At 38.0% G+C, this 27,255-nt stretch overlaps 1 protein-coding gene across 1 annotated transcript; it reads left to right on the forward strand.

The window, feature by feature from the left end:
• The first annotated feature begins 421 nt into the window (after positions 1 to 421).
• dnal1 (dynein, axonemal, light chain 1) lies at positions 422 to 26,782 on the forward strand. Its single transcript, XM_028822366.2, has 8 exons — positions 422 to 479; positions 10,510 to 10,548; positions 12,480 to 12,589; positions 15,045 to 15,100; positions 15,449 to 15,504; positions 17,661 to 17,787; positions 19,342 to 19,482; positions 26,342 to 26,782. The coding sequence occupies exons 1-8, from the start codon at positions 477 to 479 to the stop codon at positions 26,380 to 26,382; spliced, it is 573 nt and encodes a 190-aa protein (XP_028678199.1). The 5' UTR covers positions 422 to 476; the 3' UTR covers positions 26,383 to 26,782.
• Positions 26,783 to 27,255: the final 473 nt, after the last annotated feature.

A 27,255-nucleotide genomic window follows, 5' to 3' on the forward strand; every position in this document is an offset into this window, starting at 1 on the left:
AGTGATGGAGAATACAAAAACAGCATGGTATTTTCCATCCTTGAGGTATTCTTGTGGTCTCCCTTTGTGACTTTTTCTCCCACATTGACGTTTGTATTTAACTTTAATTTGACCGGCGGTGGGGTGCCCCGTCTTACTTTGCCCAAAACTATTAGAATAACTGGATTGAAAACGATTGGGTTTTAATAAGCACATCCCACCGTGCAACTATTTTCATGGACAATCACACACTTCTTCCACCATGCTATTATTCGTTTTACTTGGTCTATTTGTGTACATTTACATGCATATTAACATATTTTCTCCCCTTGAACATCCATTATTACCTTGCATAGACAGGCTTCTCAGCGAGTGCCCATCCGCGCTCCCGAGGAGGAGGAGCGCGCCGTTCGCGTCAATGAGAACGCAGTGTTTATGTAGCCAGCGCCACGCATGCGCACAGCGCTGCCTGTGTCATAGCAACCGGACAGAGCAACATGGTGAGTTACAACAGTCAATACTACTGCTATAAAATGAACGTTTAATCTCTGATTAAAACTGTATTAGTTGTATACAATTTCATTTCATCGTGTGCGTACTTTAATAAGTAGCTAGCAGTAAAAATGGAGACAACGGCTGAGCAGCCTTCCATAACTTATGTATTTGGGTTACTTCGCTTGAGAATCGAAGTGCCCCTTACGTCGCACACGCTGTCCGGCACAATTTAAAAAGGCCACTGGTACCATTAGAAATACAAAATAAACGAGTAGTTGATCTGCCAAATCAAAAGCAGATCTTATAGCGTTTAGTAATGTCGGCTGATTGGCGGGTGCGATTAGTCCGATCACTTTTATGTTCTTGCACATTTGGATGGTCTGACGTTATGATTTGTACATTTCATAGATCGTTACGTTCGTTGTATTGTTGCGCTGTTTCTGTGTCGGTACTCGTCGAAGGAGGTTCCAAATAAAGTGATTAATTCTGCTATTTTTGTGGATGCGACAATAAGTGAATCACATGCTATAGTATAGAAAACATAATGACCTGGGCAGACTTGTGTAATAATTTGATAACCAAAAAGTCAAGGTCTATACGATTTTTATTCGAAGAATTTCTAATCACGTCCTCATAGTCAATAAGGTTATGTCTCATACAAACGAGGAGCCAATTTTTCCTTTATGTGATTACTGTCGAATAAACCTGAAGTGTCTGAAATAGTTCAAATGATTTAATGGTTATTGAGCCATGCTGCCTCTCACCACCATCGTCTAGGGCAGGGGTAGGCAACGTCGGTCCTGGAGTGCCACAGTATGTGCAGGTTTTTGTTCCAACCCAGTTCCTTAACGAGAACTCAATTATTGCTGATGAAGCACATATTGCTTAAGTGACATTTTAATGCTTCATTTTAGTGGTCTCGCTTGTTAAGGTTCTCCAACCTTAATTGCTTATTTCAATCTTAAACTGCTGCATTCAGTGTTTTAATTGCTCCTTATTAGCAATAAGATGTAAAACAGGGGTAGGCAATGTCGGTCCTGGTGAGCCGCAGTGGCTACAGGTTTTCATTCCAACCCAATTGCTTAATTAGAAACCAATCATTGCCAATCTCAGACCTTATTTAATTTTATGGCTTGTTAGTCTGTGCAATGTTAGGCTTTTATATCGTAGATTTTTTTCCTTTCCAAGGATAACATCCAAATGATTTGAAGCCTAAAACAGATCATTTTCAGTCTGTCACATTTTTCTATTAAGTGTTTTATTAAATCAAACCGTGCATGATGAATACACACAGATGTAATTGGAAAAAAGCTAGCTGGAGAACTGCTGGCTGCTTTGTCTTTTACATCTTATTGCTAATAAGGAGCAATTAAAACACTGAATGCAGCAGTTTAAGATTGAAATAAGCAATTAAGGTTAGAGAACCTTAACAAGCGAGACCACTAAAATGAAGCATTAAAATGTCACTTAAGCAATATGTGCTTCATCAGCAATAATTGAGTTCTCGTTAAGGAACTGGGTTGGAACAAAAACCTGCACATACTGTGGCACTCCAGGACCGATGTTGCCTACCCCTGGTCTAGGGTTCAAATCCCAGGCCATGCACTGACTATTTTAACTTTTCATCTTCACCCAATGTCGCTGTGTCGGTGTTCTCTGGTGGCATCTTAAACAGGTGCCTGCTAGCTGATTTCGCATCTCTTAAGTGGTCTAACCCAAATGTGTGCCCCACAGTGGACTTCAACCCATTCAGGACCGGTGACTCTGCATTGCAATGAGAGGCTTTAGCTGTGCCGTTTTAAACATTTTACATTGCGTTTTCCAAACGTGTACAGTACTGTGCAAAAGGTTTAGGCAGATGTGAAAAAATGCTGTAAACAAAGAATGCTTTCAAAAATAGAAGTGTTAATCATTTATTTTCATTAATCAACAAAATGCAGTGAATGAACAAAAGAGAAATCTAAATCAAATCAATATTTGGTGTGACTACCCTTTGCCTTCAAAACAGCATCAATTCTTCTAGGTACACTTGCACACAGTTTTTGAAGGAACTCGGCTGGTAGGTTGTTCCAAACATCTTGGAGAACTAACCACAGATCTTCTGTGGATGTAGTCTTCCTCACATCCTTCTGTCTCTTCATGTAATCCCAGACACACTCGATGATATTGAGATCAGGGCTCTGTGGGGGCCATACCATCACTTTCAGGACTTCTTGTTTTTCTTTACGCTGAAGACAGTTCTTAATGACTTTGGCTGTATGTTTGGGGTCGTTGTCCTGCTGCAGAATAAATTTGGGGCCAATCATACGCCTCCCTGATGGTATTGCATGATGGATAAGTATCTGGCTGTATTTTTCAGCATTGAGAACACCATTAATCCTGACCAAATCTCCAACTCCATTTGCAGAAATGCAGCCCCAAACATTCAAGGAACCTCCTCCACGCTTCACTGTTGCCTGCAGACACTCATTATTGTACCGCTCTCCAGCCCTTCGACGAACAAACTGTCTTCTGCTACAGCCAACTATTTCAAATTTTAACTCATCAGTCCAGAGCACCTGCTGCCATTTTTCTGCACCCCAGTTCCTATGTTTTCGTGCATACTTGAGTCGCTTGGCCTTGTTTCCACGTCGGAAGTATGGCTTTTTGGCTGTAACTCTTCCATGAAGACCACTTCTGGCCAGACTTCTCCGGACATTAGATGGGTGTACCTGGGTCCCACTGGTTTCTACCAGTTGTGAGCTGATGGCACTGCTGGACATCTTCCGATTTCGAAGGGTAATAAGCTTGATGTGTCTTTCATCTGCTGCACTAAGTTTCCTTGGCCGACCACTGCGTCTACGATTCTTTGTGCTTCTTCAAAAGAGCTTGAACAGCACATCTTGAAACCCCAGTCTGCTTTGAAATCTTTGTCTGGGAGAGACCTTGCTGATGCAGTATAACTACCTTGTGTCTTGTTGCTGTGCTCAATCTTGCCATGACATGAAACTGTCTTCCACAACCTCACCTTGATAGCAGAGTTTGGCTGTTCCTCACCCAGTTTTAAGCCTCCTACACAGCTGTTTCTGTTTCAGTTAATGACTGTGTTTCAACCTACGTGTGACATTGATGATCATTAGCACCTGTTTGGTATAATTGGTTGATCATACACCTGACTAGAATCCTACAAAATCCCTGACTTAGTGCATGTGTACCTATAAGAATTGATGCTGGTTTGAAGGCAAAAGGTAGTAACACCAAATATTGATTTGGTTTAGATTTTTGTTTTGTTCGCTCACTTTGTATTTTGTAAATTGATAACAATAAACAATCATTATTTATATTTCTGAAAGCATTCATTGTTTACAGCATTTTTTCACACCTGCCTAAAACTTTTGCACAGTATTGTATATCTAGAGTAGTGTCATGGGGAAGCTGAAGCCTACCCCAGCAAGCATCAGGTAGAAGGCAGGTACTCTCTGTATGGAGTGCCAGTCTAACACAGGGTGAACAACCTCATACACAAACACACAGCAGAATCATCTGCAGTCCACCTTCTCTGCATGTCTTTGGACTGTGAGAAGAAACCCACATGGATACAGGGAGAACATCCAAACACCAGTATGGGACCACTAGGGACTTGAACCCTAGTCTCTGTGTTGTGAGGCACTTCCACTGTACCACCACGCTACCCATTTTAATAAATAATATTTTCACTTCCATTCATTTTGAAATTCATTTTTAGAAACTTTGTTAAACTTTTGTTAATTTTATCACGTAGTGCACATCTAGTACATGTAATACATGGATGAGGCAGAACTTCCTTCCACAAAAAATCAGTAGGTACACAGGCAAAGCTCTGATAATAATTAAGTTACCTTCTTAAACTCACTTAATTCAATGCAAAATCATTAGGGAGTCACATCCTTTCTTGGCAACGTCAGGCACAATGCAGGAACCAACCCTTAATGGGGCGAAGTACAAAATGAAATCTGTGCAGGCTGAAGAAAAAAAAACACCACGTATAAGGAGAATATGCACATCCTATACAGCTTAGGCTTCAAACCCAGGGTGCTGAATCTGTCAAAAACAACAGACAATTGTAGTAGGAAAACAAGTTGACTGTTTGTAATTGGGTATGACATCTGGGCTTATAAATAACATAAACAAGCGGAAGATAATCAATTAATAAAGCTCACAACAGAGGTAACCAGGAAGAAGTGATTAAAGAATATATATGAAGATAGGAAGATGGATAGATAGACAGATAGATGGAACTTCATTTGTATCCAGGGGGAATTTGGCTTTTTACAGAAGCTCTTTAAATAAATAAGTACATAAATAGATATAAATATATTTTATATATATATACGTGTGTGTGTATATATATATATATATATATAATATAATATATAAATATATATACACACAGTTTAAATTAAAAAGTATGTGAACCCCTAGGAATTATCTGTATTTATGTCTAATTCCCATATAGAACATGGTCCTATCTTCATGTCAGTCACAATAATGAACAAACACAGTCTCCTATAACTAAAGATACACAGATTTTCAGAGAATTTTTGCCCATATTGAATAAATCATTCAAACTGTGAAACTGAAGGTTGGAAAAAGTAAGTGAACCCTAAGCTAATGACTTTTTAAAAAGCTTATTGCAGTCAGAATTTAGCACACCTGGAGTCCATTTGATGAAACGAATTCAGAGGTGTGGTCTAGAATTACTTTGATTGATAAAAAACACTATACAGTTTGAGTTTGAGCTTTTGACAAGAAGCATATCCAGATGGGAATCATGCCTCACACAAAAGAGCTGTCTGAAGAGCTACGATCAAGAATTGTTAATCTATATAAGGCTGGAAAGGGTTACAAAGTCATCTCAAAGATTTTAGATATTCATCAGTCTACTGTTAGGCAAGTTGTCTATAAATGGAGACAATTTGGTATTGTGGCTACTCTACCTAGAAGTGGGCGCCCTGCCAAAATGACCCCAAGAGCACAACGCAAAGTCAGCAGTGAGGTAAAGAAGAACCCTAGAGTGACAGCAAAGGACTTGAAAAAGTCATTAGAACTGGCTAACATCTCTGTTCATGAGTCAACTATATGCAAAACATTGAACAAGAAAAGAATCTATGGCAGGATACCAAGAAGGAAGCCACTGCTATCAAAAAAGAATATTGCTGAACGCCTGAAGTTTGCAAAAGAGCACTTGAACACTCCACAATGGTACTGGGAAAATGTTTTGTGGAGTGATGAAACCAAAATTCAACTATTTGGGAGGAACAAGCAGAACTTCATTTGGCGTAATAAGTGCACTGCATATCAACATCAAAACGTCATCCCTACAGTAAAGTATGGTGGCGGGAACATCATGATTTGGGCCTGCTTTGCTGCATCAGGGCCTGGACAGCTTGCCATCATTGAGGGGAAATTAAATTCACAAGATTATCAACAAATTCTCCAGGATAATGTGAGGGTGTCTGTCTATCAACTTAAGCTCAGAAGAAGCTGGGTGATGCAACAGGACAATGACCCCAAACATTGCAGCAAATCCACAGAACAATGGTTTCAGAAGAACAAACTCCGCCTTTTGGAGTGGCCAAGATCTCAGTACTATTGAGATGCTGTGGAATGACTTGAAGAGAGCCATACACAGAAGATAACCAAAGAATAAGGCAGAGTTAAGGCAGTTCTGTAGGGAAGAATGGGCTAAAATTCCCCCCGCACGATGTGCAGGTCTGATATGCAGTTACAGGAAGTGCCTGGTTGAGGTAACTGCTGCCAAATGAGGGTCAACCAGTTATTAAATCCCAAGGTTCATTTACTTTTTTCCACTACCATTGTGAACGTTGAATGCGCTTTGTAAAATAAAGACATGAAAGAGTAGAATTCTTTGTGTATCATTGGCTTAAGCCCATTGTGTATATCAGTACCTGTGACTTAGATGAAGATCAGATCACTTTTTATGACCAATTCATGCAGTAAACCAGATAATTCCAAAGGGTTCACATACTTTTTACTTTGACTGTATATATTATATATACATATACAGTGGTGTGAAAAACTATTTGCCCCCTTCCTGATTTCTTATTCTTTTGCATGTTTGTCACACAAAATGTTTCTGATCATCAAACACATTTAACCATTAGTCAAATATAACACAAGTAAACACAAAATGCAGTTTGTAAATGGTGGTTTTTATTATTTAGGGAGAAAAAAAAATCCAAACCTACATGGCCCTGTGTGAAAAAGTAATTGCCCCCTGAACCTAATAACTGGTTGGGCCACCCTTAGCAGCAATAACTGCAATCAAGCGTTTGCGATAACTTGCAATGAGTCTATTACAGCGCTCTGGAGGAATTTTGGCCCACTCATCTTTGCAAAATTGTTGTAATTCAGCTTTATTTGAGGGTTTTCTAGCATGAACCGCCTTTTTAAGGTCATGCCATAGCATCTCAATTGGATTCAGGTCAGGACTTTGACTAGGCCACTCCAAAGTCTTCATTTTGTTTTTCTTCAGCCATTCAGAGGTGGATTTGCTGGTGTGTTTTGGGTCATTGTCCTGTTGCAGCACCCAAGATCGCTTCAGCTTGAGTTGACGAACAGATGGCCGGACATTCTCCTTCAGGATGTTTTGGTAGACAGTAGAATTCATGGTTCCATCTATCACAGCAAGCCTTCCAGGTCCTGAAGCAGCAAAACAACCCCAGACCATCACACTACCACCACCATATTTTACTGTTGGTATGATGTTCTTTTTCTGAAATGCTGTGTTCCTTTTACGCCAGATGTAACGGGACATTTGCCTTCCAAAAAGTTCAACTTTTGTCTCATCAGTACACAAGGTATTTTCCCAAAAGTCTTGGCAATCATTGAGATGTTTCTTAGCAAAATTGAGACGAGCCCTAATGTTCTTTTTGCTTAACAGTGGTTTGCGTCTTGGAAATCTGCCATGCAGGCCATTTTTGCCCAGTCTCTTTCTTATGATGGAGTCGTGAACACTGACCTTAATTGAGGCAAGTGAGGCCTGCAGTTCTTTAGACGTTGTCCTGGGGTCTTTTATGACCTCTCGGATGAGTCGTCTCTGCGCTCTTGGGGTAATTTTGGTCGGCCGGCCACTCCTGGGAAGGTTCACCACTGTTCCATGTTTTTGCCATTTGTGGATAATGGCTCTCACTGTGGTTCGCTGGAGTCCCAAAGCTTTAGAAATGGCTTTATAACCTTTACCAGACTGATAGATCTCAATTACTTCTGTTCTCATTTGTTCCTGAATTTCTTTGGATCTTGGCATGATGTCTAGCTTTTGAGGTGCTTTTGGTCTACTTCTCTGTGTCAGGCAGCTCCTATTTAAGTGATTTCTTGATTGAAACAGGTGTGGCAGTAATCAGGCCTGGGGGTGGCTACGGAAATTGAACTCAGGTGTGATACACCACAGTTAGGTTATTTTTTAACAAGGGGGCAATTACTTTTTCACACAGGGCCATGTAGGTTTGGATTTTTTTTCTCCCTAAATAATAAAAACCATCATTTAAAAACTGCATTTTGTGTTTACTTGTGTTATATTTGACTAATGGTTAAATGTGTTTGATGATCAGAAACATTTTGTGTGACAAACATGCAAAAGAATAAGAAATCAGGAAGGGGGCAAATAGTTTTTCACACCACTGTATATTGGGAGAGAGAGAGAAGAAGAAAGCAAAGTAGGACGAAGTGGTGGCTCTGCAGCTAAGGATCTATGCTGGTATCCAGGAGGTTGCCGGATTTGAATCCCCATCATTGCCAAAAGAGATCCTACTCTGCTGGGCCCTTGAACAAGACCCTTAACCTGTAATTGACGCCAGGGGCGCTGTACAATGGCTGACCCTGCGCTCTGACCCCAAGGGGTATGCAAAAACTAACAAATTCCTAATACAAGAAATTGTATAAGGTGAAATAAAGAACAAAAAAAAAATATATATATATTTATATAGGGAGGGAGGGAGGGAGAGAGAGAGAAGAAGAAAGCAAATTTCTGTCTTGGCAGTTCCAGTCCCAGTTATGTGTTCATTATGCAGATGTATTGCTGTTGGTATAAAGGAGCTCGCGTAGTGTTTCTTGACACACTTGTGATAAATAATTTGTTGGCTTCTCTCTGACAGAGTCAGTTTTGTTTTAATTCTCTTGCTACTTGCAAAGAGGCCAACTAGGGGTTATCTTTCTCTTTTGCGTCTGAAACTCTAATATTTATTACAGTTAATTAAAATTTCATTTGTAATTGTTTAGCGTGCTGTACCAAGTTCAAAAGTAAAATGCAATCACGACTTTACAAATTACTATGTATTTGCAGAAAGACAAAGATTAGTTTAAACACACAATAAAACCAAGCAGTTTCAAACTGAACCAAATAATATCTGTCCATTAAATTCATTGTTGAACTAAAAGCTCCAGTCAACAGCATCAGTAGGGAAGATAAACCTCTGGGTGGCCATTAAGAAGGCGAACAGAATGTTAGGTTATATAGCACAATGTGTGGAGTACTAGTCCAAGGAGGTTCTGCTCAAGCTTTATAATGCACTGGTGAGGCCTCATCTGGAGTACTGTGTTGTGTCAGTTTTGGTCTCCAGGCTACAAAAAGGACATAGCAGCACTAGATAAGGTTCAGAGAAGAGCGACTAGGCTGAATAGAGGGCTACAGGGGATGAGTTATGTGGAAAAATTAAAAAAGCTGAGCCTTTACAGTTTAAGCAAAAGGAGATTAAGAGGTGACATGATGTAAGTGTTTAAAATTATGAAGGGAATTAGTACAGTGGATAGAGACTATTATTTTAACTCTTTGAGGGCTGAATATTTTTTCCAGTTTTCAGAAAAGCACACAAACCAATGGTTTCACACATAAATCAATATAAAATGTCTTTTGCTGCATGCTGTGGCTGCTGTCAGCGCCCGTTCGGCGTCTCTGGCAGCACTTGGCGGCATGGGGGCAGCTCAGTGACCAGCAGGAATACGTGATGAGCAGGCTGCCTGACTGTCTTTGCGTTGCAGCAGCATTCGCAGTGTGACGCAATCTGGTTTATACCTCTTGTCATAGTAGGAGGCAGTCCTCCCAGGTGAACGTTGGTGTAGGTGCATTAGCTACACGGACATGTTCAGCACCACTATCAGCTGACGCTGGCCCCTCACTTTCGTTTTCAATCTCCAGATCAGTTACATCAAAATCCGACAACTCAGAGTCTGACTCAGCAATATGATATGCAAAACATCATCCATTTTGCTTTGCGCCTTCGCTTTGGTGTTTCGCCAGATGTCGATGCTATTTGAGGGGTTGTTTGCTCTTTGCTACTCATGCACGTGCAGGAAATCACCATCAGATCAACAAAGCTAACTTTAAAGAGAATTAAACTAAGACATAATGGAGAGTTTTGTCACCGTTTACAGCTGATTACCGTCCTCTACCCCTGAATATCGACAAAAGTCGACATCCGCCCTGAAAGAGTTAAAATGAGTTCATCAAGAACACAGGAGCACAGTTGGAAACTTGTTAAGGGTGAATTTCGCACAAACATTAGGAAACTTTTCTTTACATAAAGAACAATAGACACTTGGAATAAGCTACCAAGTAGTGTGGTAGACTGTCAGACTTCAGGGACTTTATAAACTTAACTTGATGGGTTTTTTTGGAAGAAATAAGTGGATAGGACTGGTGAGCTTTGTTGGGCTGAATGGCCTGTTCTCGTCTAAATTGTTCTAATGTTAGTTAGAACAGACACAGTCAGAGCCCTATTCAGGTCACACTATAGAAGTTGTCAGTGTCAGGCTGTCTAATCTGATGGCAAAATCTTTCAGTTTTTGATTCAAAAACGTCCAATGTCTCCAGTGTCTTTCCATGACCAGGAAAACAGCTTGGAGGCAAAGTAGTGGTACATCAGGAAACCAACAAAGACAGTGGGATTACCATTTCTGGAAATGAAATCTATGTGTTTTTTACTTTTTTTTAACACCATATTTAGTATTTGAAAATGAAAAAAACTCAATGTCTTTGTTTGTTTTTTTTCTTTTTTGTAGGCCAAATCGACCACAATAAAAGAAGCCCTAGTAAAATGGGTAAGTTTAAAAATAAAAAGAAAAAAAAAGAAATCAGTTTGACATTTATAACAAGTAAACAATGTGTTTCTTCTTATTGCCAAGTGAATAATGGGCAATAAAAACAATATTGAATATAAATAGACTATGTTAACTTGGACTTTAATGCTGTGCTACTGTCTGCCAGGCCATACAAGTGCCAACAATTTATAGTCAAGGTGGCTGTTGTCCCATATAGGGCACAGACCTCATTACACCAGTGTTTCGGTGTAGCTCCCCATAGCTGATTCAGGTTCAAGATTAGTTTTATGCAGATACCAAGAATTTTCTTAGTCTACGAATATACAGTTGGAAGCATTTGCTAACCTTCCCTGCATTCCCACAAGCTCACCAACAGAAAAGGAAGCCGTGGTTGTTATGCCAGGGCCCTGAAGATTTGTATCCCAGAAAATCTGAACCAGCTGATGACATCCACACTCACTTCACTGTTGCCTGGTTTGGTGTGACTATTCCTATGTCTGATAAAGTGTAACATGGCTTCTTTTGTGTCATTGATATGCAGGGAAATATTGGTGACACTACATTCCTTGATGAGATGTTTAATCTCATTTCTTGCTGAGTTACTGCAGCATTCAGAAAATGTGATGGTATAGTCTGGGAAGTCATATTTTAAGTGGATGAGGTCCTGTGATCTGCAGACTGGAAATTCTGGTATCATGTTGTAGCTGGTGAAGATGGTGTAGACCAGGGGTATCAAACTTAGATCCTGGAGGGATGCATTGTCTGCAGGTTTTCATTCCAGGTTGCAGAGACAGAGAGTGAATTTCACCAGTGTTAATGGATCAGACTTGTGTCTTCATTTTAAATGATTTCCTTTTTATGATACAGAACCGTTAAGTGTTACCTTTTTGAAGCAGATAATTGAGACATGTTGTCCTGTGCTGGTTACCAAACATTTTGATGGTTCTTTCAGAAAAAAATGAACAGTTCTGGAAAAGTCTGGTGTGGGAAAAAGCAAGCACAAAGAAGCCATTTGAATTAAATAAAAGGAATTGATATCATTTGGCTCACTTGGCTGCTGTTTAAGTAAAAAAGAATTAATTGAGGGATCTGGATATTAAAAAGCAACTGAGGATGTTTCATTAGCAGCAGTAATTAACAGCTAATTAAGAAAAGTGGTTGGAATGAACAACCACACAAAGTTTAGAAATGTCTACAGAGGGAATGCTGGGCCTTCAATTAAAGTTTGAACTAAAAGATTATTTTTATAAATTATTAGGTAGATGGGTTACATATTTGTTTACATGTCATTCGGAAATCTACCACAAGTTTATAGTCAAATGGCAAAGAGACAGAGACACCACCATTTTATAACCAGTCGGTAAAGTTGTGAATTTCAATTTTATATGCACTTGGCAAAAAAACACTATCTATGGGAGTGTGTTACATTTAAATATTTATATATTTCCCAGCTTTTAAGGTTATGGGTTATAATGATGGTAGCCTTTGTATCTCTTCCTGGTGCTATGCATGTGTGAAGGAAGTCCTCTCTTCTGCTCTGTTTTATAAATGAGGTGGAATAAAAATGAGGATGTTACTACTATGAAGCAGTGTCCCTTATTGGCACACCCCAGGAATGAAAAGGGCTTGTTAGAATATTTAATGGATTATTGGAAATTCATATACCTGCATTTTAATTTAAAATTTTGCAAGTAGAATTTAAAAATGTTAAGCTGAAAAATTAACATTTATTAAAATCTGCTTATGGTAAATGTGATCTCAAACTGCATATAATCTGTATGGAACTGTATGATTAAGAAGTACATTTGACAATAATTATACTGTATTTAAAAAATCATGCACTTGTTATTATCCCTAACTGTGCTTTTCACTCTTCGAATTAATTCATTTCATTCTTTTTCTGATGTATCAATTTCTATTTAATACTGTAGGAGGAGAAGTCAGGGCAGAAAGCGGCCGAGGCCAAAGAAGTTAAACTCTATGCACAGATCCCTCCTATTGAAAAGATGGATGCATCTTTATATACACTAGTTAACTGCGAGTAAGTAAAAAAGAAAGTTTGGTTTTATTGTTGTGTACTCGGTACAATAAAATTCTTACTTATACAGTATATCTCTTTAGAAAAATAACAACAAAGACACATACACACACATAAAATTATACATATCCTGCAACATATATGTATTGTATACTAGGGGGCTTCGCTCGTCAACCCCCTGGCCTGTGCTAAGTGCTAGCTTCTTTGCGTTTCTGCAGCTCGCATATGGGGATGTGGATGTACAATTTAAACAGATTTTTATTTTCATGGGAATTTTTACATATGCATCAACGCAATTTATAACTGCTCATGATTGAATTTTGTTTCTTTCTCTCTATTTCTGGCTATGAGATTCGTTAATTGTCTTTGCAAAAGCCATTCTAACCAGAAACTGTTAACGTTTTAATACGAATGGCATGTCAAGATCTCCTTTGTTGTCTAATGTTATCCGTGGAAGATGTACTACATTACCTTTCTTGGATACATCTTTCTTTCTACAGTAATTTGTGCCTTGCAAGACTGGACGTTGTTAATGGTTGTAGATACTCTTTGGGATATTGTAAGTTGTTTTCGTCTTCTGCACGATCACCGCAAACTGTTTCAGCATAGTCTATTGATACACATTTAACCAATTTGCCATGTAACCATTCGACATTTTTGGATGCATTTAACCAATTTGATGTGTAACCGATCAACATTTTTGCCGTTAATTCATTTGACTTCCTCATTTCTTGGTGCTAGGATTGTGCATGTACTCATTTTTTATGTTGATAATCCTTCATGATGAAATTCTTCAATAAGATTTGGACATAATACGTCTTCTTTAATTGGGAACTTAAAGTAAGGAAAACATTAAAATGTATAAGAGCTGAGGGCTCAGGAAGTGTGTCTGACAAAAGCATTCACACGAATGCGTGTTAAGGTCTTGTTTGAAAATGTTTTAGAGGAGAGCGTGATTTGAAAAAATTTCAATGTAAAAGTCTCGGCTCGTGGGAATTGAAAAAAAATCTCTCTTCCAAAAAGTCTCGTCGCATTGGAAGATTTTTTTTATATAATAGAGAGATATATAATTATGTAGAACACATATATCTGCAGGGTGGCACTGTGGCACAGTGGTAGCGCTGCTGTCTCGCAGTAAGGAGACCAGAGTTCATTTCTTGGGTCCTCTTTGTATGGAGTTTGCATGTTCTCCCCGTGTCTGCATGGGTTTCCTCACATGGTCCAAAGACATGCAGGTTAGGTGCATTGGCGATCCAGATTGTCCCTGGTGTATGCTTGGTGTGTGTGTCTGGGGTTTGTTCCTGCCTTGCGCCCTGTGCTGGCTGGGATTGGCTCCAGCAGACCCCCTTTGACCCTGTGTTAGGATATCGTGGGTTGGACAATGACTGGCTGACTGACATATATTTGGAAGTATATAATATAATATATAATATAATAGTGTTTGTAATGTTGCAGGCAAAATTTTTTCCTCTCTGTTTTATATATAAGTCTCTCAAGAAGCAATTTAGTAGAAGCACCATCCCTCAAGTTCCACTCATTCTCACATCTCCTTTCATCCATGATTACTCTGTACTTTAAAACATCAGTTGCTTATTCTGTCCTTACATGTCTTACTTTTCTCCTATACTGACAAGAAACCCAAAGGACCAACTTCAGAGTAATCATGGCATTACCAAAATGATCTGTGGTATTACATTTGACACCACAACTTTTTTGATTTCATTTTTTTCTTTGTCTCATAGTTTTGTAGTAGCTTTCACTTTGCCAGCCTCCCATGAAGCCCAGCTTAACTAATCACTCAGCAATTGTATTGTGTAGCTTCCTGAATTAAAGCTGCGGAAGACTGTAATTCCTCTACAGTTTCCATAAGCCACTTAGCTGCCTCTTGGACTAGTGCTTTTATCACTTGGATATTCAATCTCGATTAACAATGTAGTCGTCCTCTCTGCATTTCTTTACAATGGACTCTGCCCTGAGGAAGTTCAATGCATTGGCTATTTTTTTTTTCTACCTTCCATTTAGTGCTTCTTTTTAGTAACCTTCGTCTTGATTTGCTTTGAATGATTTAAGTCTTTACACTGTAGTTTTTGTTTGCATCTATGCTAAACAGGTATGCCCTTTCAGGTGGTCAGTTTCATTAGCCTTAGCCACTATATAATATTTCCAGAGTGCAGAAATGATACACAACTAAAACATAACTGGTTATATCAGGGCATACTGTATTCATATATACCACAAAAACAGGAACGAAAATCTCTAATATAATGTAACAATTGCATGTACATTTATATGTACACAAGGCTTCGACTCAAATACATTTCTTGTACATCAATGATACAAGTAAAATGGACTCGACCCCCATTTGTAAAGACATATTATTGTAAGAATGCAGTTGTTTTATTATTTATATTGTTAAAAAAACAGTGACTTTATTTTCCGTATTTTTTATTTTCAACAGGAAACTTTCTCTTTCAACAAACTGTATAGAAAAAATAGCAAATCTCAATGGACTCAGTAAGTATTGACTTTATGCAAATTATACATAACTTTAGGAACAGGCATAATAATAGCTTTGTGTCACATTGCGGGCCCTTCATGTTTCATTTAAGTGTTGACTTTCAAGTGATAAAAACTAAAGGTCTGATGATTATACTTAATATCTGAACATCTTCCACAAGATACGTTGGCTCAAGTAAGATGGTATGCTATATATCAGCTTGACTGCCTGTAATTAAAGATGTACTGTTGCAGTGACACAGACATGGCCCATTTAACAACTACAGAAACTAGGCACATGTAATTTTAAACAATTTTAATGACAGTAACAGCTAACATGTTAAATATTTTTTCTTCCTTTAATAGAAAACCTTCGGATTCTGTCACTTGGCCGGAACAATATCAAAAATTTAAATGGACTGGTAATTTTTGGCTTTCTTATAGAGAATTGACAGAGAAGTTATTTTGTTAAATCTATGCCTGTTTGTGTTTTTTAGTAACTTTCAACACAAATACACTAAAAAAATACTGATGTATGCATTCTTGTTCCAGTCAATTTAAGTGTGTTTTTATAATACCAACTACTGTATTTTATAGACATAAAATATAAGTATTTTGATATACCCAAATGATAACTGCAAAATCTATTTAGCAAGATCCTGATAACACAGGAGCATGGCTTAAAGATAAATGTGTTTCTCACTTCAGTAGCAAATAATTTATCTGTATTATCATACTCACTATAGTAGATATGTAAAAAAGGAATCTACTTCAAATATACTTTAGAAAAAATTTTAAAAAAGATTATTTTTATAGAAGACTTTTGCTTATGCTGTAGAATACAAAGCACATAAGCATTACATTCAAGCACAAAATCTTTACAAGATAACTGAAAAAGATACAGAAATATGAAAAAAACTTGCTTTTGACAATTTCTTTTTTAAAGACTTTTCTTAACAACCATAATGGGGTAACTTTATGGAGGGATCAAAAGGGATCTGGACACTGGGGTCTGTTTTATACTCACAAATGCTTAAACCAAACTGTGACACTGGCATCAGGCCCCATTTTTAGTTAAGTCAGTCTACTTGCTTAGGTCAGCTCATGTTCTTATTTCTATACATTATTAAAGAGAAATATGTTTTGAACTGCCTGCTCAAGTTCCAATTTCCAGGTTGACATAGTGGTGCAGAGCTTGGTGTTGCTTCCATAGAGTTCAATTCCTAGCCCAGTTACTGTCTGGCTGGACTTTGCACGTTCTTCATGTACCTGTAGGGATCTGCTTAGTTGTCATTTCCTTCATTCCTCACCCCAAACACATTTTCAGTTAATTGGCAAGCCTCAGTTGGCTTTGTATGCGTTAATGTGAGCGTGTGGCCTATTTACACGCCACACTATGTCCATACTGCTGCATTTTTAAGCTAAAATGATCTCTGTCCACAATAATATTTTCACATTGTTTATGAAAGTATCTGCACAATAGAATGGCTGGAAATGCGCAAGATGTAGACATTCGCCTACACTGGGCATGCATGCGTCGGTGGAAAAATCCTTGAAGGGACAGTAGCACTGCCTGCCACATGAATTATGGCAAAACTTTAGAAGTGGTAAATTGCTTTTCGCACGTGTATGCAGCATTTAGACTGTACAAAACCCAATTTAGATGCGTGCAGGTCTTTTATGTTCACTCTCTTGGAATATGTTTTTTTTATGTGAAAGGTGACCATTCAGGGAATGAGCGGTTGAAATGAGTAGTTGAAATGAGTAGAACCCAATTAGGGAAGAGTTGCATAAGAAGCGGAAAAAAATATCAGAGTGCGATAAGAGTCTATGTTTTTGAAAAAATGTGCGTTTCCATCTTTCTACATTATAATGCTGAGGTTGTGTTTTCAGAAGTATATGACTACAGAGAAAGCTTTGTCAAAATTCTTACTTTTAGGGGGTTGAAAAACACCATGATAGTGTGCACGAAAGACAATCTTGGAGACCAATGTCTATGTTTATTAACAGAAACATAGTGGTGTGGACAGAACCACAACATAGGCTTCAACTCATCATGACATAGATGTGGATTAACACACCTTCACAGTGAGCTGAAATAAATTGACAGATGCCTTATTTTTTTCACAAGTAAAATGGAAGTATAAGGAATATATTGCATGACAAATGTAAACGCCAACATTCAGTGCAAAAAGGGCAAACCTGGCATCATTCTACTGAATGTTTTTGTCTGTGCATTTACACCTGCTGTCAATGTGAATTTATTTTGTCTGTTTGTTTAGTACACAATTTAATTAGAAGAATCGCTGTTTGACTGAGTTACCCTGCTCAAGGTCTATAATTTTATGAATTTCAATTTCTTCACAGTAAATTTATATGCATCATTATGGTTAACTTACCTATCACGAGTAACTATCCAGACATATTCTCCAAGTTCAGTAAAGTTGTTACATGATTTCTTTGTACTGCTTGCAGCTATGAAATGATAGATAAAAGTAAGTACCAATAAATTAACTTGGGAATAAGAGATATACATTCTAGACTATTACTATAACACTTTTTTTTATTTCCCTCACAGGAGGCAGTTGGGGATTCACTAGAGGAGTTGTGGATTTCCTATAATCAGATTGAGAAGCTTAAAGGGATCAATGTGATGAAGAAGCTCAAAATTCTTTATATGTCTAATAATCTTGTCAAAGAATGGGGTAGGTTTAGTGTTTATTTTTTTTCTTATCCAAGTCAAATAAAATATATTATAAACATTTGGAATTGGACAATTTCGGATTAAGTGACTTACCATGTCACGTGGAGATTTGCTAATAGAGATAAAAACCTTTAAGTTTAATTTACATCCATCTTATTACTTGGCTAAATTGTAATTAAGTCTTGCAGATTTGGTTATGGTACTTGTTTGAAATGGTTTTCATAACATCACAAATGACAACCATCAGGACACTGCTAAAAGATATCAAACTTGGATGAGGATACGTAATGAAATTCTGCCCTGTGATCAAAGTGACGCATGAACTGTTAAGTCTCTTGGGATTTCTGAATTTGTAATTTTAGGCAAAATCCCCACATAATTCCCTCTCCACTTATTGTTACTATTGGGGGCCATCAGATTTCTAGAGTACTCTTTCAGAAAACAACACAAACACATTCATTTTACGAATTAAAATACTGTAATATGGTTTCATTTTTTTGTGCAATAAAGAAGCTCTGATAAATGAAAATGCAAGATAATGAACAAAACATAGAAAAACACAAACTATGAACTGTCTGGTTTTCTTTCTATACTTTTTTCTCTCAAGATGGTACAATCTTATTTACTTCCCTTTAATTCTAACTTATAAAATTAAACCATTCTGCAAATACTGATCAGGATCAGGCTAGAATCTTGTTACTAAATTTCTGATATATTTGCTCATAACTGTTGCTTAAGTTCGTTTTTACAATTTAATGCATTTAAGATTCGGTTGCGGTGTTATGTTGAATAAAGAGGAAACATCAGTTTAACAAGAGGAATAAGACAAAAAATTAAAAATTTAAACAGAACACGTGGAGTGCATTTACATGCACACACAAAATCCGGATAAGGTGAGTAGTCCTATTAAAAGAAAAACCTGACTTTTTTTTTAAAAACCACTGTTTACATGCGCAAATCCACTTATGGAGTTCTCCCTTGTCAAAACACTCCAGCGTCATTAAGCTGCAGAGTTAAAATGTCACCATCGGCCACCAAGCGTCCAAAAATAAGGATGGAGCCTTTTGTTTTCCAAAACAGTACATTCAGCTCATCAATTTAATATTAATCCATCCATTTTCCAACCTGCTGAATCCAAACACAGGGTCACAGGGGTCTGCTGGAGCCAATCCCAGGGCACAAGGCAGGAACCAATCCCGGGCAGGGTGCCAACCCACCGCAGGACACACACAACCACAACCACACACCAAGCACACACTAGGGCCAATTTAGAATTGCCAATCCACCTAACCAGCATGTCTTTGGACTGTGGGAGGAAACCCACGCAGACACGGGGAGAACATGCAAACTCCACGCAGGGAGGACCCGGGAAGTGAACCCGGGTCTCCTAACTGCGAGGCAGCAGCGCTACCACTGCACCACCGTGCCGCCTAAGTGAAAACTATGCCAATTTAAACTGAATCTTGTATAAGTTGTAAGTCACCGTGCCAAAAAAAAGGACAGAGAGCATCTCTGTTGCTAACAAACACTGACCCAATGATGTGTTATATTGCAGGTGAATTTGTAAAACTGGCAGACCTCCCCTGTTTAGCTGATCTTGTATTTGTTGGAAATCCCCTAGAGGAGAAGCATTCAGCTGAGGGCAACTGGAGTGAAGAGGCAACAAGACGTCTTCCAAAATTGAAAAAACTCGACGGTAGGTCAAAATGTTGTCTTATGTGAGGTGTATTTTACTACAACAAAGGTACACTACAAAAAAAAAAAAATCAGGTTTGGATATGCATTTTTAATTTGCTAATTTCTGAATTGTAATAGTTACATTTACAAATAGTTCTATAATAATGGCTAATCATGCTACAGTACCTCATATTTCCAGGGACCTCATTATGAGCACTTGCCCTGCTTCTGTGTGGAGTTAGCTTTTTCTCAAGATACTGCATTTTCCTTTCACATTCAAAAGAAATGTACATTATAGGGCTCAAAAACTTTTTAATCAATTGAATTTACTTACTTACAATTTATTTCCTTGATTAATGTCATACTATTAGACAAACTTGAGTCATATTTACACATTTTGCTTACAAGCTGCATGAGTCTGGCTCACAACTGACTTTGTGACGTCTGTTTAACTCAAAATCCATCCTATCAGCACCCACACTACAGAAATGTATTTTCTTCAACACAAAGAAAACTTAAATGTAGCATTTTATACTTGCTATAAATAAGCTAAGCTTTTGGATCAATGCTGTTAATCTAAAGGAATATTTACAGCTTTTGGAAGTTAAAATGGATTATTTCAATCGGGAGAAAAGCATTCGTGCCAAGTCTGGTAGATGGGAATTTAAATAAATAACCACCCACCTGTTGCCCTCAGTAACAGTGCCCACAGTATACACAGGCATCAGTCGTTGTTGAATTTAACAGAGGGGTTGTTTGAGGACTTAGCTCCATTGCGTAACTTTTTTTTTTTTTAAATCATTATGAGTGCACACAAATAACATGCCACACAAAACGCTTAACATTGAGTGTTGATTGGTATTGTGAACTTAGTATTGATACACAGGTGGACAATAGTGTTGGCATTTTCTGAAATACAGGGCTTTCCCTGGATAAAAAAACATAATCAGTTAATTTCAAATTTATTATCATGTGAACACTGTACAAAGAAACTCCAGTTGCTACGCTTGACCCACAGGCATTGCGTCACCACTTTTCTTAACCGACGGCCTGAGTCTTGCTCTGTAGGTTATGTAAAATGTAATGTAACAAAATATATAAGGGGAGGAAAACAGCCTGACTTCGCATACAGTTTTGAGAAATTGATGCTAAAATTCATTTTGTATGTGATTTTTGCCATTGTGAATGTAGTTAATAAGTGTTTTTTTTCTTGAAGGGGTGGAAAGAAAGGAACATTAGGCCCATATATTTATTTCAAAAGGGTCAGATCAAAATGAACCAGGGACAAGTGTCTTTTGGAAATACGACATGGCTGAACACAACCCATGATGAAAAAAAATGTACTCTTAAACAAAAACTGCAGTCTAGCAAGGCAACGAAAGTGATATACAAAGTGGTTGAGAAAAACACTATACCTGCAGCCTTAGATGAGACCCCGCTTTTGCAAGTGCTCATATTTAAACTTTATGTGTACTGAAGATGTCCACCCATCAGCCACAGTGCACACCTTCTGCCAGATAGTAATTGTAGTCCCCACATGAGTGCTGTTGCAAGGTTGCAGTTGAGATGAAAGTAGTTACAGAAAGGTTTCTGTATATATACTAAACACATCTCTTTCTCCGTCAATGGAGCAAATTTCACTAGTTGCAAAATGCCATGAAGTTTCCTGCAAATTCAATTTCACTGGATTCGCTGGTTCATCACTAATAGTAGACTAAACGTAACCTGGGGTTGGATGGCCCCTTTCATTCCAAAGTATACAAATGGGTGAGAAACAACTTATTTGCCTGTAGTATCTGCTCTGCTTTACATTGTCCAAAGGACACACTGCCTACTTTTTGCAGTAAAGTCACAGATTTAGTAAAGAAGCTCAATTGGATTATGTTTTGCCTGTACTCTCACTAACGCAGTTATATCATTTTACTATGAAGTCTCCCTCAGTCCATCCTGGCACATTTTAGAACATTTCACTTAGGGTCACAGTCTTGCTTTCTTTATAGTTTCTCTGTTCATTAAAGTGCTCTTCTTATTTGTCATACTAGTATTTATTTCGGTCATGCATACCTAATTAACCCAACTTGCCCTAATATGATCAACAGTGGGTTTTCCTACCAAGGACTCCATCGCAGGCTGATGGAAAATCCCATGTCACAGGATGGGTAAAAGCTATACTCTACTTTAAAAAGTAAGGTGGCACGGTGGCTCAGTAATAACGCTGCTGCCTCGCAGTAAGGAGAACAGAGATTGCGGACAATTTTACTAGTAAACAAATGAAAGTAGAGCTTGCATAGGTCCCTTGATACTTGCTCTTAAAAATACTGAAAACATAGGCAGTGCAAATGTATGTTGACTGACGGATAAATGGACAGATGGACAAAACTGCGCTGTAATAGCTGCATGATGGAAAAATGCAATTTCCATCTCAGACCAGTCACTGTGGAGAAAAGTACACAAATTTAACTTTATGCACACTTACATGTGCATGTTTAAATGTTATTAGTTTATGTTTTGCACCATGAAAGGACATGTTCCCTGCTTTTGTAGGGCTTGTGGATGTGTCAGTAATTGTATGACCTGGCATACTGGATGCAGTTCTTCTTGTGGTATGAATTTGGAAACATTTTACCAGAAGGCTTTAGAATATGAACTCTGTGTCAAAGAGCTATAAGGCAGCAGCCCTACAAACTAGCCTACCATGCTTTGTAAAGGTAAATCCTACTCTGTATATTCCATAGCCTCTCCAAGATTTATAAAACTACATGAGATAGTGTGTTGAAAAAAAATCCTCCATTATATTTTAACAACTCCAATATGAATAGAATTAAGTATCAGTAATATTAAAATAGTCATGTATTTTATTTAGTATAACTTTTTTTCACAAAAATTTAAAGTAAGGCCATTTTTAAGATCTTATATGAGATTATCTGAATTTTCTTCCTCCAGTTTATTATTTTATCCAACTCATGAAGTTAACTTCACATGTATCTTAATTTTCTGCTGCCATACACAGTGCTCCTTTTCAGCAGATGGCTGGAAAGAGACTATCAAACAAATCTGCTTGATGCAGAGAATTGTCCCTCTTTACTAATAAAATTTAGTGTTTCATTACCTTTTTGTATTCTTTGTGGTCCCTTCCAATTTCTGCACACCTTAGAACACAACGGGAGGAAGTTGCTCCTCTTTAGCATTCTGTGTCTGCACTAATTTTCAGTATATGAATCCAGTTAAGCAATCAAATCCCACCTAAAAACGTTAATATTTATAGCTATGGCAAAAACGCATATCTCTTGAGTTTATTTCAAATGTAAATATCATACTGGCACATTTTTCTGAAGGCAAAATGAGAAAAAAAGACATTTCAAGTGATTGAACAATTAAGTCAATTAGAAGTAAGACTGACCTATTGATCTGTTAAACTGTTAGCAATGAAAATCTGCAGCTACAGTGGGTCAAATTTGGAGGCTGAACTAGCAGCCTAGATTTTAAGCCCAATACCCTTTCCTTTGGGCTACAGTGACTGTCCAAGTTCTTCATCAATGCAGTTGAACAAATTTTCTTAAAACTATGTTGTGGATTGCTGCTGTTGGGTCTTGAGTCACTGTTGTATTTAATGGAAATGGCTCTTGTATGCTTTGCATAGCATGTCGTGTTGGGTAGCTACAGATTGATTAAGCCAGTGGTGCCCAACCTTTCATAATATGGGGGCCAAACTTGACTTTGCTGTGAATTTCGCGGGCCACAACGTATGCAAAAATTAAATATGGATATTTAAAATTATTCTAGTTACCGAAACGTGAGAAAAGAAAAGAAATGAAAAATCAATAATTGGTGGACTCACCATCCGATGCTTATTTTATTAGTGCGATGTCTGCAGTTGTTTTTCAGAAACCAGTTTCGGAATGTTTGGGTCAAGATTTGTCACATTGATCCTTAGCACAGAATGAAGATGATCGTCTGTAATGCGAGAACGTGACCCGGTTTTTGCTCTCTTCATCACGGAGAAAGTTTGTTCACAAACATATGTGCTCGCAAACGCCGTGGTCATTTTCAGTCCTTCCTTTCGCAAATTTGGAAAGTTCACTGGTAACAGTTCAGCATAAAACTCTGGTAGAGATTTTTCTCTAAATTTATCCTTCAGAGACGTATTGCATTGTAACTCGATCAGTTCCAGTTGTAAATCAGTTGGCGCAGTGGGAACATCAACTGAAAACGGATTTTCAAACAAACGGATTTCACTCCCGAGGTCATGGAAATCTGCAAATCTCTCCTCAAAATTGTCACTCAGCAGCTTCAGAAGTTGGACCATTCTTCTTTTTGGGAAGTGAACATTCATCTGTGCCTGTCATAGTGCAGTACACGTCAGAAAATGCACCAATTGCTCCCTTTCAGTGTGTTGCATGAAAAGTCTCAATTTAGCTTGAAATGCACTTATATCTGCATACACATGGCAGATAAGCTTGTTTTTTCCTTTCAGTTTTATATTGAGTTTGTTCAAATATTGCGTTAAATCGCACAAAATTGCTAAATCCCATAGCCACGAGGGATCGCTAAGCTCAGGAAGTTGCTTTGATTTTTCAGTCATGAAGATATCTATCTCATGCCACAGGTCAAAAAACCATTTTAACACTTTGCCTCGACTCAACCAATGAACTTCACTGTGATATACAACGTCATTATACTCAGATTCAATTTCGTTGAGAAATTCTCTGAAAGTCCTGTGATTAAGCGTGTGCGATCTTATGAAGTTCACAGTTTTAACAACGACCTTCATAACATGTTTTAAGTTCAATTGCTTTCCACAGAGATTCTGCTGGTGAATTATGCAGTGGAGCTGTAATGGTCGGGAACCATTTGATGCAAGCACTTTTTGACTTATTCTGGAAGCCAACCCATTGTGCTGTCCAACCATGCTTTTTGCACCATCCGTAGTCACTCCTACAAGTTTACTCCAGTCGAGCCCAAGGACGTCGATCACTTGTGATACTTCTCTGAACAAGTCTTCCCCAGTAGTTGTTCCACTCATACTTTTCATTGCTGCCAGCTCCTCAGTAATTTGAAAAGTAGTGTTTATACCACAAATAAACACCAACAATTGAGCAGTGTCTGTCACATCTGTAGATTCATCAGCAGCAATTGAAAACATTTCAAATTGACCCGCCTTCGTCTTCAGTTGCAGCTGAAGATTGCTTCCCAAATCTTCAACTCATCTTGTGATTGTCATTCGAGACAAACTAACAGTCTCAATTGCACTCTTTTTCTCTGGGCACAGTTCTTCTACCACTGCAAGAATGTTCTTTTTCACACATTCACCTTCGGAAAATGGTTTGGCTTCCTTACTCAATATGTGAGCAACCCGAAAACTCGCTCGAACTGCTGCTTCGTTTTCTTTTCTTCTTTTATTAAACAGTTTTGTTAATCCACCAACCTCTTCACGCAACTTGGCAATCTTCTCTTCACGCGGCAAACCAACATATTGATCATACTTAGTTTTGTGTTTAGTTTCATAGTGTCTTTTAATATTGTGCTCCTTGAATACTGCAACCGTCTCCTTGCAGATGAGACACAGTGGTTTCTCATCTTGTTGTACAAAAAAATACAAATTTGTCCACTTCTCCTGAAAATTTCTGCACTTCGAGTCAACCTTTTGTTTCCTCCTTTCTGGCATTTTCCACGGCTACACTGATAGCACCATCCACTCAAATCAAATGCCGAAGGCGAACTGTCTGACACGGGGAAATATCGCAATTACGATGACCCGTAGTATTTCTTGTAAGGCGCAGGGGGACGCCATACATGTTACGACGCGAGTTTCTGCTCCGTTCCTCAACATTCCTCAACGACGTTGAGTCAACGTGATTGGTCATTATTCGAAGGTAGGAGGGGCGTGGGGTGGGGGCTGACATTCCAGACCACATTAGCACCACAGATCAGAAAGAATTAACAAAATTTGTTCGTCTGGCTTCTGAAAACAGTTAGGGTTAAATAAAGAGCGACCCTCTGGCGCCATCAGGGATCATCTCCGACTGAAAGTTATTCTAATATTAGTGTACAGTCATAAATCACTAAATAACTATGTGAATATAGGAATAAAAGAGCGGGCCATATGTAACACCTTCACGGGCCGGATATGGCCCGGGGGCCGTAGGTTGGGCATCACTGGATTAAGCAATCACTGCTATGTTGATTGATGGCGATTCTCTGAGATTCCATTCAGCATGCAATGGGTTTCAAAGATACTAAAGAAGGGCAAGATCAGGTGTGAGAAAAAGTTTTAGAAACCCTGCCATAGAACATCCATCCATTCATTATCCAACCTGCTATATCCTAACACAGGGTCACGGGGGGTCTGCTGGAGCCAATCCCAGCCAACACAGGGCGCAAGGCAGGAACCAATCCTGGGCAGGTTGCCAGCCCACCGCAGTGTCATAGAACAATCCATCTCCATTGAGAAAGTATTCTAGTCACAGTTTACCTTGTGATGTAACCCAAGTGATGGCAAAAGCCACCAACAACATCTTCTGAAAAAAATTTAACATTCTCAAACCAGTTTAATCTCTTTAATTAAGGGTCTTGGGGTTCTGGTCTCTCCATAAGGCAGAAAACAATGCAGAAAGGGCACCAGTCCATTGCACTTTCACAACCATCACACTCTTAAATTTATAAGGCCTTTTAAAACCGGCATTGACTGTATAGGAGAGTATATTTTTACAGTATATACAGTATTTGCTACCAATCTCCTTCCATTAATTTATGAAGTTTGCAGTGCCATATACCATTGTTCATGTGTGTGTTTGATATTCATTTATTTATTGAGCTTCCGTAATATATGCAAATGTATGGAATACAATGTTGATTTCTGTATTTTTTTTTCTCTTTAGGGAACCCAATTATCAAACAAGAAGATGAAGAGGGAGAATAAAATGCCTTCAAATGACAATTTCAGTCTTCCGTATTTAAGAATTATGAAACAAAGTTCTTTTTTGTTCTTTTTTATATAAAAATGATAGTTTTGTCTTCAAGCATCGATTTATTGTACATGACCCTTTTAAATCCTTAGTCTTTTTTATTTTATTTATAATCTTGGTGCTTTCTTCTCATTCTACCTGTACCCAAACTAGCACAACAAAACAGCACAAATCATTGGATATCCTATTACAGAAAAAGGAGAATATTTTATTGTGAAAACAGTATTTGTAAAGTGATTATAATGTCTTGCAATAAATTATTAGAATTATATATATATATATATATATATTTATAATTTGTACATTATCTCACTAGAATAATCTATGTTGACATTAAAAAAGTAATGAATTCCATTTCATGCTTAGTTTGTTATTCATCTTTTCTAATTTTCATCAGACTCTCATAATATTACAATGATATGGTATAATGCAGAGCTGCCCCACACTGTTAAGACCCCATGTCATATGCAGCCTGGAATTGTTTTTGAATTGCCAATTGCAAATTCTATCCATTCCTGATTTTCCTTCCACTAACTACATTAACTATCCAAAGACTGACGATGAACAGGGCTTGAAATTCATTTTTGAATTCTTGGGGGAATCCCCCACTAAATCTAACACAAGATGGAACTTCATACTCCATGGGGGAATGTAAGAGTATTGGGGGTTCTAAAACCCACATTTTAACTTCCTTAGCGTTAAGCATAAATCGGGCTCTGAATTATACAAAAGTACAGTAATTCCTGAGTCAGATTCTAGGTGATGTGTAAGGCACAAATAACCTTTAGAAAAGTATTATGCTATTTTCAGCAAAAACATCATGAATA

This window comes from Erpetoichthys calabaricus, chromosome 16, assembly GCF_900747795.2.
Source record: "Erpetoichthys calabaricus chromosome 16, fErpCal1.3, whole genome shotgun sequence".
In the NCBI taxonomy this organism is placed as follows: domain Eukaryota; kingdom Metazoa; phylum Chordata; class Cladistia; order Polypteriformes; family Polypteridae; genus Erpetoichthys; species Erpetoichthys calabaricus.